At 39.2% G+C, this 15871-nt stretch overlaps 1 protein-coding gene across 1 annotated transcript; it reads left to right on the forward strand.

Moving 5' to 3' along the window:
- Positions 1 to 1083: 1083 nt before the first annotated feature.
- On the forward strand, positions 1084 to 15067 carry GRAMD4 (GRAM domain containing 4; the record flags this gene model as incomplete). Its single annotated transcript, XM_010148591.1, has 13 exons — positions 1084 to 1175; positions 2726 to 2817; positions 3796 to 3844; positions 4664 to 4735; positions 5465 to 5508; positions 5614 to 5723; positions 6751 to 6905; positions 9262 to 9297; positions 10676 to 10823; positions 11295 to 11388; positions 12429 to 12513; positions 13756 to 13824; positions 14909 to 15067. Coding segments are annotated over 13 exons (1148 nt in total), but the record flags the coding sequence as incomplete, so codon positions are not given.
- Between the last annotated feature and the right edge of the window lie 804 nt (positions 15068 to 15871).

Here is a 15871-nt window from a genome sequence, read left to right on the forward strand (position 1 = left end):
CCCCAGTGCCTTGAGTGTGCTTTTCCACTTACTTGATCTGCTGCTGATTATGCCACCGATACTCAAGGATATCCAGTCCTAGTTGTTTAATTACTTCCCATAGGGAGTGTATCGAGGATAGCTGGGTTTAAAGCCAAACAAACTAGGACATTAAGTCGTAGGCTGTCCTGAGGAAAGCCTTTGACAGTTGTAAGCTGTGCTGCAAATGATGGTGGGTGCTTCTGGGCCCCCTGGGCAAGAGGAGTCGCCACTCTTCTCAGCAGGGAAGGCAAAACCGGTGTGTTCCAGCAGAGACAGCAAAGGTGGTCTTGCAGCAGCCCTGTCCTGTTGTCTAGTGTCCCCTAGCTACTTTGTCCAAGTGGTGAAAGAGCTTAGAGGAGTAGGAAGAGCAAAGGACAAGTGGGTTTTAGGGAGCTGAGGAAGAGCTGCCCTTGCTGTCCCTGGCTGGCTGTGTGAATCTGCGTGTGATGCCTCTCCTGGCACAGTCTTGTCCCCCATGCAGTGACGGGAGAGCAAAGGTCTGCAGAGGTGGAAGACAAACTTCTTCAGGCAGCAAGGTCCTGTGTCTCTTGCCTTATGAAGAGTAAGCAGCTAAGTGCTACCAGTGGATAGACTCCTGCAGAAACGCAGCCAAGAAAGAACTAGCCTGGTTTTAAGACAGCTTGGTCAAGCAGCAGCAAGTTGTTCCTTGGTGGCTTGGAGTCCGGTGGGGCTGATTGACCTTGGTTTATAGTGGGGTGACCTGACCTGTGCAGAGGTCTTCGGGGTAGTGTGATCAGACTGCAGGCAGCATCCAGGGTACCCTCGTAAAGGATATTGCTTTTTTATTTTTAGTTTGGTCTGCACTTCAGAGTTTAGACCTAACCTTTATTTTGAATAATACTAGATTTTGAAAACACATTACTTATCTAATTGTCCAGTTACATTGATGGGTTTAATTTTTCTTAGTTTGAATAAGCCTTTTTATCATTACCTGTCTTGAATATTCCTATGAATCTTCTGATTTGGTTGTTTGTCATTTGCAAGTTATTTAAGCACTGCCAGCTAATTCTAACAGTTGTGTTTTTCTCTGCTTCTGTTTAGAGAGAGGTGCCAAACCTGTTACTAATTTTGTGAAGAATCTTTCTGCCTTATCAGACTGGTATTCTATCTACACTTCTGCTATTGCCTTTATTGTAAGTTATATTCCTCCAGGAGTAGTAAGAACTTCTAAAATGTATTATTTACTGATATTAATTGAAACTGCCATATCTGAGTAGGGGCTGTGCTACAGTTTAAGTCAAATCAAATGGTGTAATTTCATTTAATACAACATACCGGTAGTTGTCTCTACAGTTATATTTCAGAATCACTTAAATCCTGTATTCTGGGTTTATTGTAGCATAGTTTTGTAACTGTTGAAATAACATCACAGTCTAGGCATTGTTCTCTCATTTCTTGTTTCCTGTTTCCCAGTCCTGTAATTTGATGGTTACTTCAGCCTCTGGAAAATCTCTTGCTGTCTAGGGCTGAAATGCTGATATCAGCTATGTTTGATAAGCTGTTGTTCACCATCAGTGCTCTTTGCCATTTGTACCAATGAGAGACAATGCCTTTATTTGAGTATCATTTAATGTCTAAACATTGGGTCTGTGAGCTAAATTCATTCATTCCCATGCTGGAGTTTGCATGCTACAGTGACATAACTATTTAGTAGAGTTTTGATTTGTTTTCTTTCTAATTGTTAATTAAATGATCTAAATTGTTTTGGTCCCAGTGTATTTGGAAATATTCTGATCTCGAAGGAAATTATTGCTGGTAGTTGTAGCAGAATGAACCTGTTGTAGAAGTGTCACACACCTTTTCATTATATGTAAGATGTATAGCACTAGTTAATGCTACTTTGCACGGTACAGCTGAAGGCATATTGAGCAGGAGACTTCCCCTCCCCATGCCCTCTGTCTGTTCCTCCTTATCTACCGATTTTTCTCTCTCCTCTCCCAACAAACCCATTCATCAGATAAAATTTGAAAGAAGGAACTTCAGCTGTTGTTCAGACAACTCTGGCACCTTGGAGCTGTAGCAGTGCTTCAATTTTGGGGTTTTCCGTAAAGAACCCCTAACATCTCTTGGCAGGGAGGCTGTAGTCTGTATATTTTCAGAAGCTGGGAAAGGGACAGAATACCTTTTTGAAGCACTTGTGTGTTCCTACTTGTGAAGTAAAAGAAAACCTGTTTTCCTGCAACCTTTTTAAACTTGATAAAAATATGGGATTTAATTGACCTGAAATAATAGAGTAAGAGTTTATCCTACTGCCATCCCATATTGCCCAGTATGGGGCTAATTGTTACAACTCTTCTACTCTACCACTGCTTCAGCTACCCTAGGTGAGGTTAGACTGTATCATGGTCATGTAGCAGATTCACAGACCATAGGGTCACTTTTTCTTTTTCCTACCCCTTCGTGTAATTGCAGTGTTGGAAATACTCAGTGCTTCCTCTCAAGCAGCTGAGATCTAGCTAAGTGTCATCTCTGGAGATTTGGTTCAGCCCTAGTTTCAACTTCACATTCATGAATGAAGTGCTGTTGTCAGTCATGGTGTGGCTAAAATGTATTCATTTTTGTAATCTGAATTGCATGATTCTGAAACCAGTAGTACAGTGGGAAACGGTATTTCATGCAACTCACTGTACCCCAGTTTATAATCCATCCCTCTTTTTTTTTTTTTTTTCTTCTTTATCTGCAGATTTACATGAATGCTGTATGGCATGGCTGGGCCATTCCTATGTTCTTATTTTTAGCAATTTTGAGGTTGTCCCTAAATTACCTCATAGCCAGGTATTTACTTAAATATTATTCTCTTGTGACATTTTGCTTGAAAGATTTTTTTTTTTTATTCTTGCATTGAGTTGTAAACTATTTCTTATTTCAACGTTGTGAGTTAAATCTAACAAAGGGAAATTCAAACTCTAATATCCTTAATCTCGTTACTCAAATTCTGTAAATTTTGACTATTCTAAGGAATTATCTTCATATCCTGTGACTTGGGTCATCATAAATGATGCTGCATGTTCTCAGACAAATCCCTCAGCACGTTAAAATTCTAAAAATTCCGCATCATTCAGAGCAGTTAGAGAACATCACCTTAAATACTGAAGCCTGCTGCTTTTCCCTGGAGAGAATTTTCACCTAGGCCTAAAATTGCAATTTTGTCTTTTTCAGTATCTCTTGGCATACTTTATCCAAAGTATCTTCCATTTGTAAATTCAGTCTGTATTAAAAATTAAGACTTTTTGAAAAATGTACAATTTCTGTACTGAGAGGATCTTTTTAAAATGCTATTCTAGACTGATGGTGTTTTCTGCCTTAAAGTGGAGGAGAGGACCTTAATGTACATATTTTGATATAATTTTATGACTGTCTGACACTCTGTTCTTTGAAAATTGATGGTAGTAAATGGGTCTCTGAATAACTGGATGTAATTTTGTTCACATGAAAAGGAAAAGAAAAGAATATTCTTAATTATTTACTCTGTGCACACACTTCCCTTCTGTTACAAAACCCACAAGCAGTGATTCTGTGTATATCTACCTACCTTAATTTTTTTTTTAAGTATATACCTTTAAAGCTGTCTGTGGTTGGCCGCTTGTGCTTTTGTTATGCTGTGGGTTCTTCATTAATTTGAGGATTATTTAATTATTTTTTTAAGCTATAGTGCTTATTGCAGCAAACTACTTTTTAACCTCTTACAAATAATCCGTGTTGGCAGGTAGAGAAGAAGTACTTGCTCTCTTTAACTGTTTCCATAACTTCTAGGGGTTGGAGAATACAGTGGAGCATTGTGCCTGAAGTTTCTGAACCCATGGTAGGTCTTTGATTGGTTTGACCTGTATGTCTACGTTAAAAGTTGCACCTTTTAAAACCTTCCTCTGCGTTTCTGTGGGTGGTTGTGAAAGGAAGGAAGAGTGAGGTGCAAATAAAGACACTACAACCTTTGTCTTTCTCTTCCAATATAGAAATTTTTACCAACAGCACTCTTAGATTTGGCTGTTTCACCGTAAAATATTCCCAACTCGAATCATGTTTCTGGAATTGGTGTTAATATGCCAGCCTGGGACAAGTTAGATCCTGTGGGATCTTTAAGAAGCCTTGCGTTCCGTTTTCTTTGTAACGTTGTGAAGTTAGTGTTTGCATCCTTGCTTTAAGCAGGAAAGATTTCAAGTGTTAATGTAAGATGGAGCTCTCTGAATTTCAAACCTTGTTTCCAGGATAATTCTGTTACTCTTCAAATGTATTTTAAGAAATACATTTAAAAGTTCTAGATGTGAAACTTGTAACAAAAATGACATTTCTGTGCTAGACCAGAACTAGGTCAGTTTAAGCGTGTGGTCACAAACTGAAAGTCATTGTAACCATGCTGCTCCGAAGACATCTATGTCTTTCACAGCCCCATAGTAATCTGTTTGTATATACCATGGAGGAGAAGCATCAAGAGCTAAAGATAACTGCAATCAAAGACATAAACTGTAGATCTGAAACAAGGGAGGAACTTGATAAATTTAAAGATTGTTTCAAGTGAGAATATTGCCAAAAATGTCAAGGGGTCGCCTTGTCATGAGGAGTTATGTAAAATACCGGTTTCAGCTGAGCTGAAAATTAATGGATTGTCTCTTTCTTGCCCAAGGAACCCCCAAAAGAAGACCTGACTGTGTCTGAAAAGTTTCAGCTTGTTCTAGACGTGGCTCAGAAGGCGCAGGTACTGTGCTGCTCTCAGACCTCTTTGGCTGCTTCCTTAGAATCAAGGAGCTTCGTAGTCCAAGTGGTCAAAGGATGTTGTTACGCAGCGTGTGAAAGCAAACACCTTTGGAAATGTATGGGGAAGATGAAATTTGTAGCTGCTGTGACAGCAGGGATGGGTCAGGGAAGATGCCTGAATAACCTCTGAGTCCTGAGCAGGGGTCAGTTTGCATCAACAGTTGTTGGAATTACATGGGATCTAGAAACTCCAAGGGTGAAATTATAAAAACCTCATAATGGTGTGTTTCCAAAAACTCTAGCAGTCCAACACTTGATGAACTCAGTAACCACTTCCTGAAATTTCAGTGCTCAGAATCTTTGAAGAAGCTTCCCATTTTGTTATCTACTGGCAGAAGCTCTTAAGTTCCAGATTTACAGCTTAATTTAACATTTTTGCAGTGATGTAAACAATTCCCATTTGTGACAGTGGGGTCAAATAACTTCTTCATTTCTGACAATCAGTCATGAGTTACAGAACAGGGTGTTAAATGAGATTAAAGTCATCAAGTGTTACTATTCTGTTCTTTATTTACTCAGTTGTAAAGTACATAAATGGCTAAAAAGAAGTGTAAAAAAAAAAATCACTTCTGGGAATTACCTATTTCCAAGATAACTCTGTTTCTATTATGGGGACAGAAAAACCAAAATAATGCAAGACTTGGTTTTAATTCTCTGGCTTCTTATGCAGAACCTTTTTGGCAAGATGGCAGACATACTGGAAAAAATAAAAAAGTAAGTTATCTTATACCAGTCTCTTCCCTTCCTCCCCCCTTAAAACGAGACTTGACCAGTATCTGGAACACTAGTAATAAAATTACATTTCTTCTTTGTTTTCAGCTTGTTCATGTGGGTCCAGCCAGAAATAACACAGAAGCTCTACATTAGCCTATGGGCAGCTTTTATTGCATCCTGCTTTTTGCCCTACAGGATTATTGGGCTTGCAATGGGTAAAAGCAATAAGTAATTGACCTATTACAGTCTAGACTTAATGCATAAAAACTTAACATGATCTTTTAGAGGGAGAATTTTAGAGTTTAAGACAGAAAACCCTGCATTAATAAATAATGCAGTGGTTTAAAGTATTTTTATTGTGCTTGGCATTGTTTGTCTAGTGCATTTCAAAAACCATCTTGGAATACGTAATGTAATAGAAAAAGACTAGATAATGCATTTGCTTCCTCAAGAGGAGTCGTTTATGATGAACTGTTAGCAGAGGTCTTCAGACTGACAGCTGTAAGGCTTCTGGGAAGACCAGTATTTTGGGTTTTTTTCAGTCATGCATCCCTGCAATTGAAATATGTAGGGCCACATACAAGGCACAAAGATGGCAGGGTTGGAAAAAAATGAAAGGGTTAATGGAACTACTTGTAAGACGTGGAGGGTAGCTAGGCTGGAGAAAATGAACAGATTCCGGTGAGTGAAGTCGCAGATACTTCAACTCTCAACTGGGCATTGGGAAAAGAGGGTTCTTGTACAGCATGAGACTGTTTTCTCCAAGATGTGAAGCCACGTTCTGTGAACCAAGAATTCTTTTTTTAATTAATGATATGATCGAAGGAGTATTACTTTTAGTGGCATTGAACTTCCAACTGTTTTAGCTTGAACATAAACATAAGTTTGCTTGACCTGACAATTGAATTAGATATGTGAGGAATTATCTTTTTTCCTCTGATTCTTAGAAAGAGATCTGAATTGGATTCAGAAAGTTTTGAGAGAGTATTCCAAGCCCTTTTTAATCTGGCATTATCTTGTATAAGATAAGAGGACATACTGGACTGGAAGGTAAAGTCTAATGTAGTACATGAGAGCCCTCTGTTGCCATTTAAATTCTTGCAAGGAGCTGCAGAGAATGGTTTAACACTATGATTGAAGATAGTTACAGAATTTGTTTTCGTTCAAGAAATTGTTAAAATATGATCAAAACAATGTTCTTAATGCCCTACAACATGCATGCTAACATGATCTTTTTTTCAGGACTCTATGCTGGAATCAAGTTTTTCCTTATTGATTTTATCTTCAAACGATGCCCCAGGCTAAGAGCTAAGTATGATACTCCTTATATCATCTGGACAAGTCTCCCGACAGATCCTCAGCTCAAAGAAAGGTCTAATGCTACAGTGTCGAGGCGGGTAAGGCTAATGAATCTTTGTCCCCCTGCTCCCAGCATCTGAAACTCAGGTCCCTTTCTCCCTTCCCTTTTTCCCCAGTGACTAGAGCACATTAAAGGGAAGGTTAATTAAATCCTAACAGTCAATGTTGGTTCCTTTTTATTATTATTTTCAAGAGCCACAGAGGTTTTATACGGATTCTGTTTCTTGTATGAAAGGATTCTATTATCAGAATGTGTGTATGAGCATATATATATCTATATCTTGGAAATTGTATGAAGCTAAATGCACAAAAACAACACCATCCATATTTGTGTTGATTTTTGTAACATACAGTCTGTGTGGTTTTATTGTCAACATCTAGCCTTTTTTTATTCCCTTTCTCTGTTCTTAGACATTCTTTTTAGAGGAAATTCATCTGCTTGTGTAGATTGAAGGACAGCTAGTTAAAAAAAAAAAAAGGCTTGAGTATAATATGCAGCTTAGTAATGGAATAAGCTTTAACAGAGGGGATAAAGTAATTTACAGATTTAGGCATTATGTCTTACGGTCATTTGTATCAGATGACATTTTAGCGTAGTGGTGATAAATGACATTTCACCACGTTGGTACTCCAACAATAAATTTTTCTTTTGTAAGAATCTCATAGTTAAATCTTTAAATGTTATGTTTTGTGCATCTTTGGGAATTGTTTGGAGGCCTGATATGATAACTGAAAAGGAAGTCATGTTTTTCCATATCACTGAATTTGTCAATATTTATTAGTTTAAAAAAAATAAGTTGCAATAAAGCTTAGGTCTGTTCCCGTTTTATCATTTGCTTAATGCCTCCTATTGCAGTATCTCATTGCATTTGTGTAGTATCTGAGTACTGCCAGAAGCTCCCTGACTAAAATGTGCAGCACTTAGCAATAATACAGCCTGGGTACACAACTGGAGAGCAGAAGGGATAAACAGATGAACCATCAGTTGTTAACCTGTGAAGAATAAATACGGGGTTCTGGGGAAGATGGAGCAGTTGGTGATAAAATAACTGCAGCATAATCTGAGTTATTTCAGAAGGATGTAGAAGAGAGAAACAACCTCTGACACACAGTGAGTCTTTTGCTTCTATTTTCCAAGGGACAAGGGAAGTGAATGAGCACTTGGACAGAGCCATCCGTAGCCTGTATTTCTCTGGCTTAGAAACTTTTAAGCCCATCTTCTCTGTGCCTCTTGAGCTTGTAGTTTATCATTCACATACTGTGGCAGCTCCTTGCGGGGTCTGTCTGATGTGCCTTAGAAGTGGAAAGGCTCTGAATTGCTGAACTTGAATCCATAAACCTAGAGAGTAATTTACCCTTCTGGCTTTTCCTTCTGGCTTAAGTTTTGAGAAGTAGACTAGGGTTTTAGTATTACTCTGTCTGACTTGACAGACTTGGCTTCTCTCCCTGGAAAGGATGGGCAGGACCGCGTTACCTGCTTCCAAATGTCTTTGATAACATTAACTTGGTCCCAATAATTTCAGACAAAAACTTTCTTACCCCTTAAGAGATTTCTGGGAACCTCACATAAAAAAAATAGATTTTTGTACAAAAAGGTAAAATCTAAATAGGCTTTTCATTATTATTCATAGAAAAGGCAGAGCCCGAAAGCATGTAGTGCCAGCATATGTGCATTTATTTTGGCTTCTTATCATTAAACAGCATACAAGACACTATAAACTTAGATACAGTGCAGTATTTGTTGCCTGTACCACCACTCTGACCCCGTGCCGTTGGAGAACAATCCTGGCAACAGTACCTCACAGGTGAAGGTTGTGTGTCAAAAGCTGCTGACACACCAAGTGAAAAGGAATGCCTCCAAGTATTCCTACCTCCAGGTCATTGGTGACGTTTTTAGTCAGGACTCTTCCAGCTTTGTAAATCCAATCACTTCCAGTTAGATTTGAGGCTTATCAAAATTGGATGCAAGGATTTTTCTCTTAATAATCAACCATAGGTTGTCTCAGGCCTGGGTGGTTATGGGTAAATTACCTGCTGCTTTTAAGGCTAGAGGAAACATTTGCCTGTTTTAGGAAGGACTATTAGTAAGGGCAGAATTTTCTCACATATTCAGCCACTGGATGGGATGTCGTAATGATGTTTAAACACCTTTTTTTAAATCTCTGTATTCTAATGGGTAGGTAGGATAGCAGAGAGCAGGAATAATTCCTATTCCAGCGCAAAAAGCATTAGACCTATTGCCCTGACCTTCTGTATGTTTTGGGACATTTTCCTGGGTTCCAAGGGACTGATCATTGCTAAGGGCACAGTGGAGGGGCAGTAACTGAAGCAAGAGTATGGTTATCATCAGCCATTTGCTTTCCATGACAACTTTCTTTATTCTTTTCCCCCGAGGCATCCTTGTATTACAGTTACCCTAAAAGCTGGATGGTAAATACGCTCTGTCATGCCTGTTCGGTCAGTCTGGTTTCTAGTCAGCGATTGCAGTGTGCATTTTCTCACTTGCTTGGGATTCCTTTGTTAGCGCTAAATCCTGCAAAGCGTCAAGGGCTGCCAACTTAACGTGCAGAAGAAAGAAAGCAGCAGAGGCTGGTCGGCCTCCAACAGCATCGGGCCTTTACAGAAGAGGGGCTTAGTCCTGAGCTTGCATGTTGTCAGTTTGCCAGTTGTTTAACTGCATGTGTACAGTGGGACTAAGAAAGGAGCTGTTAATGCTTCGGTGACAAAAGCCATCCTTTGGAATCGTGGGGTGCCCCACCAGGATGAAAAAGCAAACGCAAGCAGGCTTTCCAAAAGAAACTGCTTGCCGTCCTTTCAGAAGCAAGGCACGTTTGCTGGGGCAGTCCCCAGTGGTTCAGGAGCTCTGTTTGAAAGTAGATTTTACTCAAGTACTTTGGTTTTGAGAACTCCACGCTACCTCTTTTTTCCCCCTGAGGATGCTGACAACCATTCTGATTTTATTTCACATGTCAACACTCTAAAATTCAGTGCATCTTCAAAGCAAAGGAAAGATCAATGGCTCTAGTGCAACCTGAATAAATTGAACTGGTGTGCTCTAACCACTAATAACTCTTCTCTTTTTAATTACATTCGTTGTGTGTAGTCTCTTGGTTTGTGAGCAAGATCTTGTAGCTTCACTCAGTTCATGTTTTATTCTATGTATTATACTGTTAAATAGACTTCACTTTTTTCTTTTGTCACTGTCACATTTGTGTTGTTTCTTTTCCTGCCAGCTGTCAGGGCATGAAAAGGTATGGATCATAGCGTGGAAAACTTCCTTTCAATTTCAGCATATGTGTTCCTAATGAGCTGATGCAGTTTTGTGTGGCTTTCTCTTTGTTTGCCCTTTTTTCCTCCAAAACTTCCTTTGTGCAGTATTATTTTGTGTTTGGTCTGTCTCTTGAAGACAAGCCAAGTATTGATAATAAGTTCCATGTTATTAGTCTCAGTAGTATAATATTGGAGTTGTGTGCAGTGACTTAGTTGTATCTAATCAGATATACCCTTTACTGTAGAAAAATGCTGTTTTAAGAGAGGTACATCTAACACCATGTGCAAACCCCTGCAAAGGGTGCCCATCAAAGGGCAGCACTTAGGTGATCTTCAGATAGCACATTAGAGCCTTTTGCTATAGTCATAGTACCGTGCAATAGCCCAAAGTTAGCTTGACTGAAATAGTTAATGAAAACTGTTGCATTACAAATTTCTTCTTCTTTGTTTTAAGGAAGAATAGCTAGCCAAGTTATTTTTAAGAGCATAGCTTAAATGTTTCTGTTCAAATATTGGAATCGTGTGTATATTTCTGCAGCTTCAAACAGCAGCATCCAGAAGTTACGTTGGCTCAAGCGCCCCAGCCGGAATAAGCAAAGATGAGGACACAAGTCGTTTTCATACCACCAAGAGGGGGAATTTCCATGAAGTTTTTAACCTATCAGAAAATGAGCGTCCTTTGGCAGGTATTAAGCAACAGCAAGGCTACATTAGCGGAGTATTTCCTAAAAAGCCAACGATAGTTTAAGGCTGAATTCCCTTTCTGTGCAATGTGCTGTTATAAGCTTTTGGTTAAAAAGACTTGCTTTAAATTATGATGAATGGAGATGGTCTCTTTCATTCCATATCCGTGCAGTTCTTTGGAAGAATGCACAGCCTGGCGTGCCTTTTGTGGTAATGCAAATGCAGGAGACAGGTTACAGGGAATAATTGGGTGGGTGGGTTTTGGTTTGGATTTTATTAAAACAAGAGTTAAAACAGATGTAATGATGTCTAAAAACACCTTATTTAGGCTTTCCTTCGTAAACTCTTCTAGTTTTAGTTATCTAAATTTTAATTTTCAGTGTGTTCTGCTGTTTTGTAAGGAAACTGTTGGGGGTAATGCCTGTCTCCTTTCTTGTTCTTAAAGTAAGATTTCTTAATATGATTTTTTTCAGTGTGTGAAAATGGCTGGCGCTGTTGCTTGATTAACAGAGATAGAAAGATGCCTACAGACTACATCAGGAATGGAGTTCTTTACGTCACAGAAAAGTGAGTCATTGCACTCCACACACCTAGGAGGGAAGTGCAACAGACATGAAAAAAATCTGAATGTAAAAGTAATCCTTTAACAATGTTTTGGAACCAAAGAGAGCACCTTAAGGAGAGGGAGAGCTGAATCTGGGGCGTGGTAACACTTAACAAATGTGATTTTTCACCTTAGGAAGGCTTGTGTACAAATGGAATAGCTCTAAGCAGTCAGTTGTTAGTAGCTGCAGTTCTTGATGTGGATAACATGATATATATATTAAAAAAGGAACCTAAAACCTAAGTGTATTTTGAGAGTTGCGATCAATCATTATTTGTCAAATACTCTGAGTTACTTTTTTAAAAGCAATTTGAACGTACAGTTTCCTTGAAAGAATGTGAGACAAAAAGAAAATACAAATTCAAGCCTTGGTTTCAAAACTAGTACTTGATTTTTACTTTTTCTAATCCTTACTCACCCCTCAGCCTCCCAGGGCTGAATAACTATTGTCACTACTGTTTGGGTGTCGCACTGAAATTCTTTGGACTGTAATGAATGGAAGTAAAGCTCATCTGTATGCAATGTCACTTAGTGATGGAGACCACTTTTGTGTTTAGAAATCTGAGCTTTTGTCTGCATCACGAAACATGAAACTAACGCAGTGCTTTCCATTAATCTTCTTTTGGGATGGTAAAATATTTATGAGCCTTTTGAGATTTTTTAATTTCAGCTGTTTAGGGATACATGTGCTTCCTGTGTCTTTACAATATTTGTCAGACTTAACCATTCAGTGCAGTAGTATAAATACAAGATCTTTTGTGTGTGCATGCTGTATGTTCTGGGCTTTCAGACACATTAGCCAGTTAATAGAACTTAAGAACGTTTGCTCTAAATTAGAAGCCATAACTGAATTGTGTATTGTGTGCCTCTTTCTTTTGTTTGAAGCTGATTTTAACCTGTGAGACTTCAAACTTCAGAAGTGGCAGGAGGGATATTGAGAGCTTTGTTTTAGAATACTGTATCAAAATAAGCATTTTCTTTCCTTTCCTTTCCTTGTCTTCAGTTATTTGTGCTTTGAAAGCTCCAAATCCGGCTCATCTAAAAGAAATAAAGTTATAAAGCTAACGGATATAACAGATATTCAGAAGGTATGTCTGTTCTGTGTTGCAAATAGGGGAGAAAGCTTGTTTTTCTGTTCAGCTAGTCATGTTTTGCTTTTCTGCTTGTGTTATTTTATAAAAAACATGCCACTGATAATTTTTATAAGTAAAATGTAATTCTTTGACCAAGAATATTTCCCAGAACTTCTTGTTTAGCCATTTGGACTCACCACAAGCAAGCTCACAAATAGCATAAAACCCAAGTAGTTTACTTGGTTTACTTACCCTTACACTTCTGAATTATTTTAAAATTAAAGTTGTGTTGTTTCTTAACTCCTGTGTTGACTACAGCCATGTAGGCTTTAAGGTTTATTGTTAACAGGAACTGTGTAATACTGATTTCAGTTTGGGTGCTGATACTGGTAGATGCACCATCTTAAAAGTAGGTGCCTCAGAGGGGAGAGGGAGTATTGTCAATGGAGAAAAGCAAATCATGAGAATAGCCGGACTGGATTGGGCTGGAGTTTCCGCGTGCTGGGATCCTGTCACTAATGGAGGCGAGAAGTGGATGGGTAGAAGCGTGGCGACTACAATGTGATCCTTCCCCTGGTCGAGCTTTACCAGCCTGCAGTCACTGATGGCTTTATTGCTGCCTTGCATCACTCTGTATGGGGCTTAAGGTCACTTTCTGTTACCCTCTGAACTTGTCCTACTCTTAAATTTTAATAATGGTAGAAAAAAAACCCAAAATCCTCCAAAACAAAAAAAAACTCAACAATCTATGCGTACCCTGCTTGTCCATTTAATTTTGAAATAGAAGCTTTTTCTGGTCTGCTTGCTGCTCCTTTGGACAGTGGGTGAATGTTACTTCTAGGGAAACCCCACAGCGATACGCCCAGGCACGCTCTCACGTATATACGCCTAGGGCCGGGTATACGCATGTACCTCTCAGCACCAACCAGCTGCCCGTGTGGTCCCTGGGCAGCTCCAAAGCACTGGGGCGGTCCCGGGGTGCTCGGTTTGGGGCCAGGACTGGTTGCAGCAGGCAGGCTGGGTGCTGTGGCGCGTGGGAGGGAGAGCAGAGGCTGGCTCTTGCTGCACCAGTGATGCCGTGCCCGTTGACTCCAGGGTCGGAGAGCAGCGTCTGGCCTCTTCTTGTTTTAACAGAGGTCTGTTAGTTGTGCCTGGAAGGACACACCAGTGAGGAGTTGTGTGACCTTCTCAGCACCTTTTGCAGTTGTTCAGTATATAAGGTATCTTTGATCTGTGTGTTGTTTTTTTTCTTTTTAGTATAAAGTGCTCTCTGTTCTCCCGGGATCAGGGATGGGTATTGCTGTATCAACACCGTCTACACAAAAAGTAAGTAGCTAGCTGAATCTGTATTCATAGAATAGAATCACAGAATGGTTTGGGTTGGAAGGGACCTTAAAGATCATTTAGTTCCAATTCCCCTGCCATGGGCAGGTGTTGCTGTGTTGGACTTCATGCCCTTTTTGTCTTCCTTCTCTGGCTAGCACCAGCATAAAGGCTTTCCCCCCCTGCCTTATGCCAGCATTTGGCTTTTTTTTAATTCACTTTTTTTTAATTTCGGTATATTTGGCTTCAGAATTACAATGGTTTAAGCATTTAGCTTGTTCTACTGCATCTGGAGTATTTTACTACAACACTTAAAGATTTGTTCCATCCTTTCTGCTCCATTAATTCATTACCTTATTGACATGTTCCCTCAGCATCCTTCCTCAGGAGCATGGGGGCTGCTCTGCTGTGCAACTAAAAACTGATGGCTTGAGAGTATCTGTGGGCAAGAAAGATTTGGGGTAGAACGGCCTGGCCCTCAGGTGCAGTTTTCCTGTTTCAGTCTTACAGTGCTAAAGATTTAAGCATCCCTAAGCCTCAAATGCCCTTTGGGTGACTGAAGCTTTTCTTAACATATGACTGCACCTTATTTTAAACCAATCACCCATAAATAACTTTTCTCCAAGTCACACGACTGTTGTAGCAGGCTTTCTGCTTCTTGTTTGATATTGAGAATTATTTCTTAATTAGGAGGTTGAAAATGTTCATCTACCTAAATAAATATTCTGTCAGCCGGAACAAAGAGGCACTGATAAAGATTTTTAGAAATAATTAATGGAGGCAGAAGTCAATCAGGAAAACATCATGCACTGTGCAGATGGTGAGGAAAGAGAGTTGAAGTGTTCTCTATTGCTAATACTAGATGCATTTTATGCTATAGTTGCTTTAAGAAGAGGATGGAGAATCAAAAAAGATCTTAGAAACTCTGCCATATATACAAGGATTTAGTAGAGAAAAGGATTTTTGTGTCTTCGTTAGTGCACTTTGAGTACAGTTCTTCTCCTGTTCCTATTGATTTGGCCTAAACTATACCTAGAGGAAGAATTTTCTTTTCTGGACTGACATGATCTTTTCTTCTGTCTTTTAGCCTCTGGTGTTCGGTGCCATGGTACACAGAGATGAAGCTTTTGAGACAATTTTCAACCAATATGTGAAAATAACCTCTGCGTCATCAAGCAGTGAGAGCTAGTATCTTAGAAGATCTAAAGGAAACTTTCTTATTTTACAACTTGGTAGTGAAAAAAAATGAACATCCTCATCTATTTTGCAATAATTTTTCTTGTCTGGTGGTTTATATTCTATCTGTTACATAAATCAAGTGTATTTTATATATGCCTTCATGTTTGTTTTTAAGGTTTTTGTAAAAAAAATACAACAACAAAAAAAAAGAAACAAAACAGTGAAAGTGCTATCATCACTATTAGCCTTGCACATTAAGCACTTTTAATGTTTATTTACTGACATTAAAAGCTGGGAAGATACTTGGAGAATGGACTAGATAAGGAATTGAAACAGACTGATCCCTTTAACTCCACTGATATCATTAGGGATGCATCTTAGCTGTTTTTCCCCAAGATGTGAGAATGACAACTCCAGTGGCCTGAAGTCTCTTGCTTCGGCTCAGAGGTTGGTAATGGGGTTCTTTACTAAAACTGATGGCGACCCCAAGGGAGTATGGTCATCTTAGTATTTCCGCATGTATAACTGCACTTAGAATAACTCCTCCTTGCTAGTTCTCACAGAAGGCTATTTTACCGGTTCGGTTTCTCCTGCGTAGACATTTAAATTGCTTGTACAGTGAATCGGAGAGAAAGTTTGTAACTATATCTTCCTTTCCTGATTAACCAAAATAAGAGGAAGGAAGGCAGGCAGATACTTTTTATAAAAGAGGGCACCAAAATGTTGTTCCTAAAATGTTAGGCATCATATATTTGTATTTCTGTAGATAATTGTCATAGAAGGGCTCAACTGTTGTACATGTTGTATGTACAAGGTGTTTGTATGTTAATGCATTAAAGACTTGCAGGCTTTTCGTGTTGGGGGAGGTGGG

This window comes from Eurypyga helias, unplaced genomic scaffold (genome assembly GCF_000690775.1).
Source record: "Eurypyga helias isolate BGI_N326 unplaced genomic scaffold, ASM69077v1 scaffold23943, whole genome shotgun sequence".
Lineage (NCBI taxonomy): Eukaryota > Metazoa > Chordata > Aves > Eurypygiformes > Eurypygidae > Eurypyga > Eurypyga helias.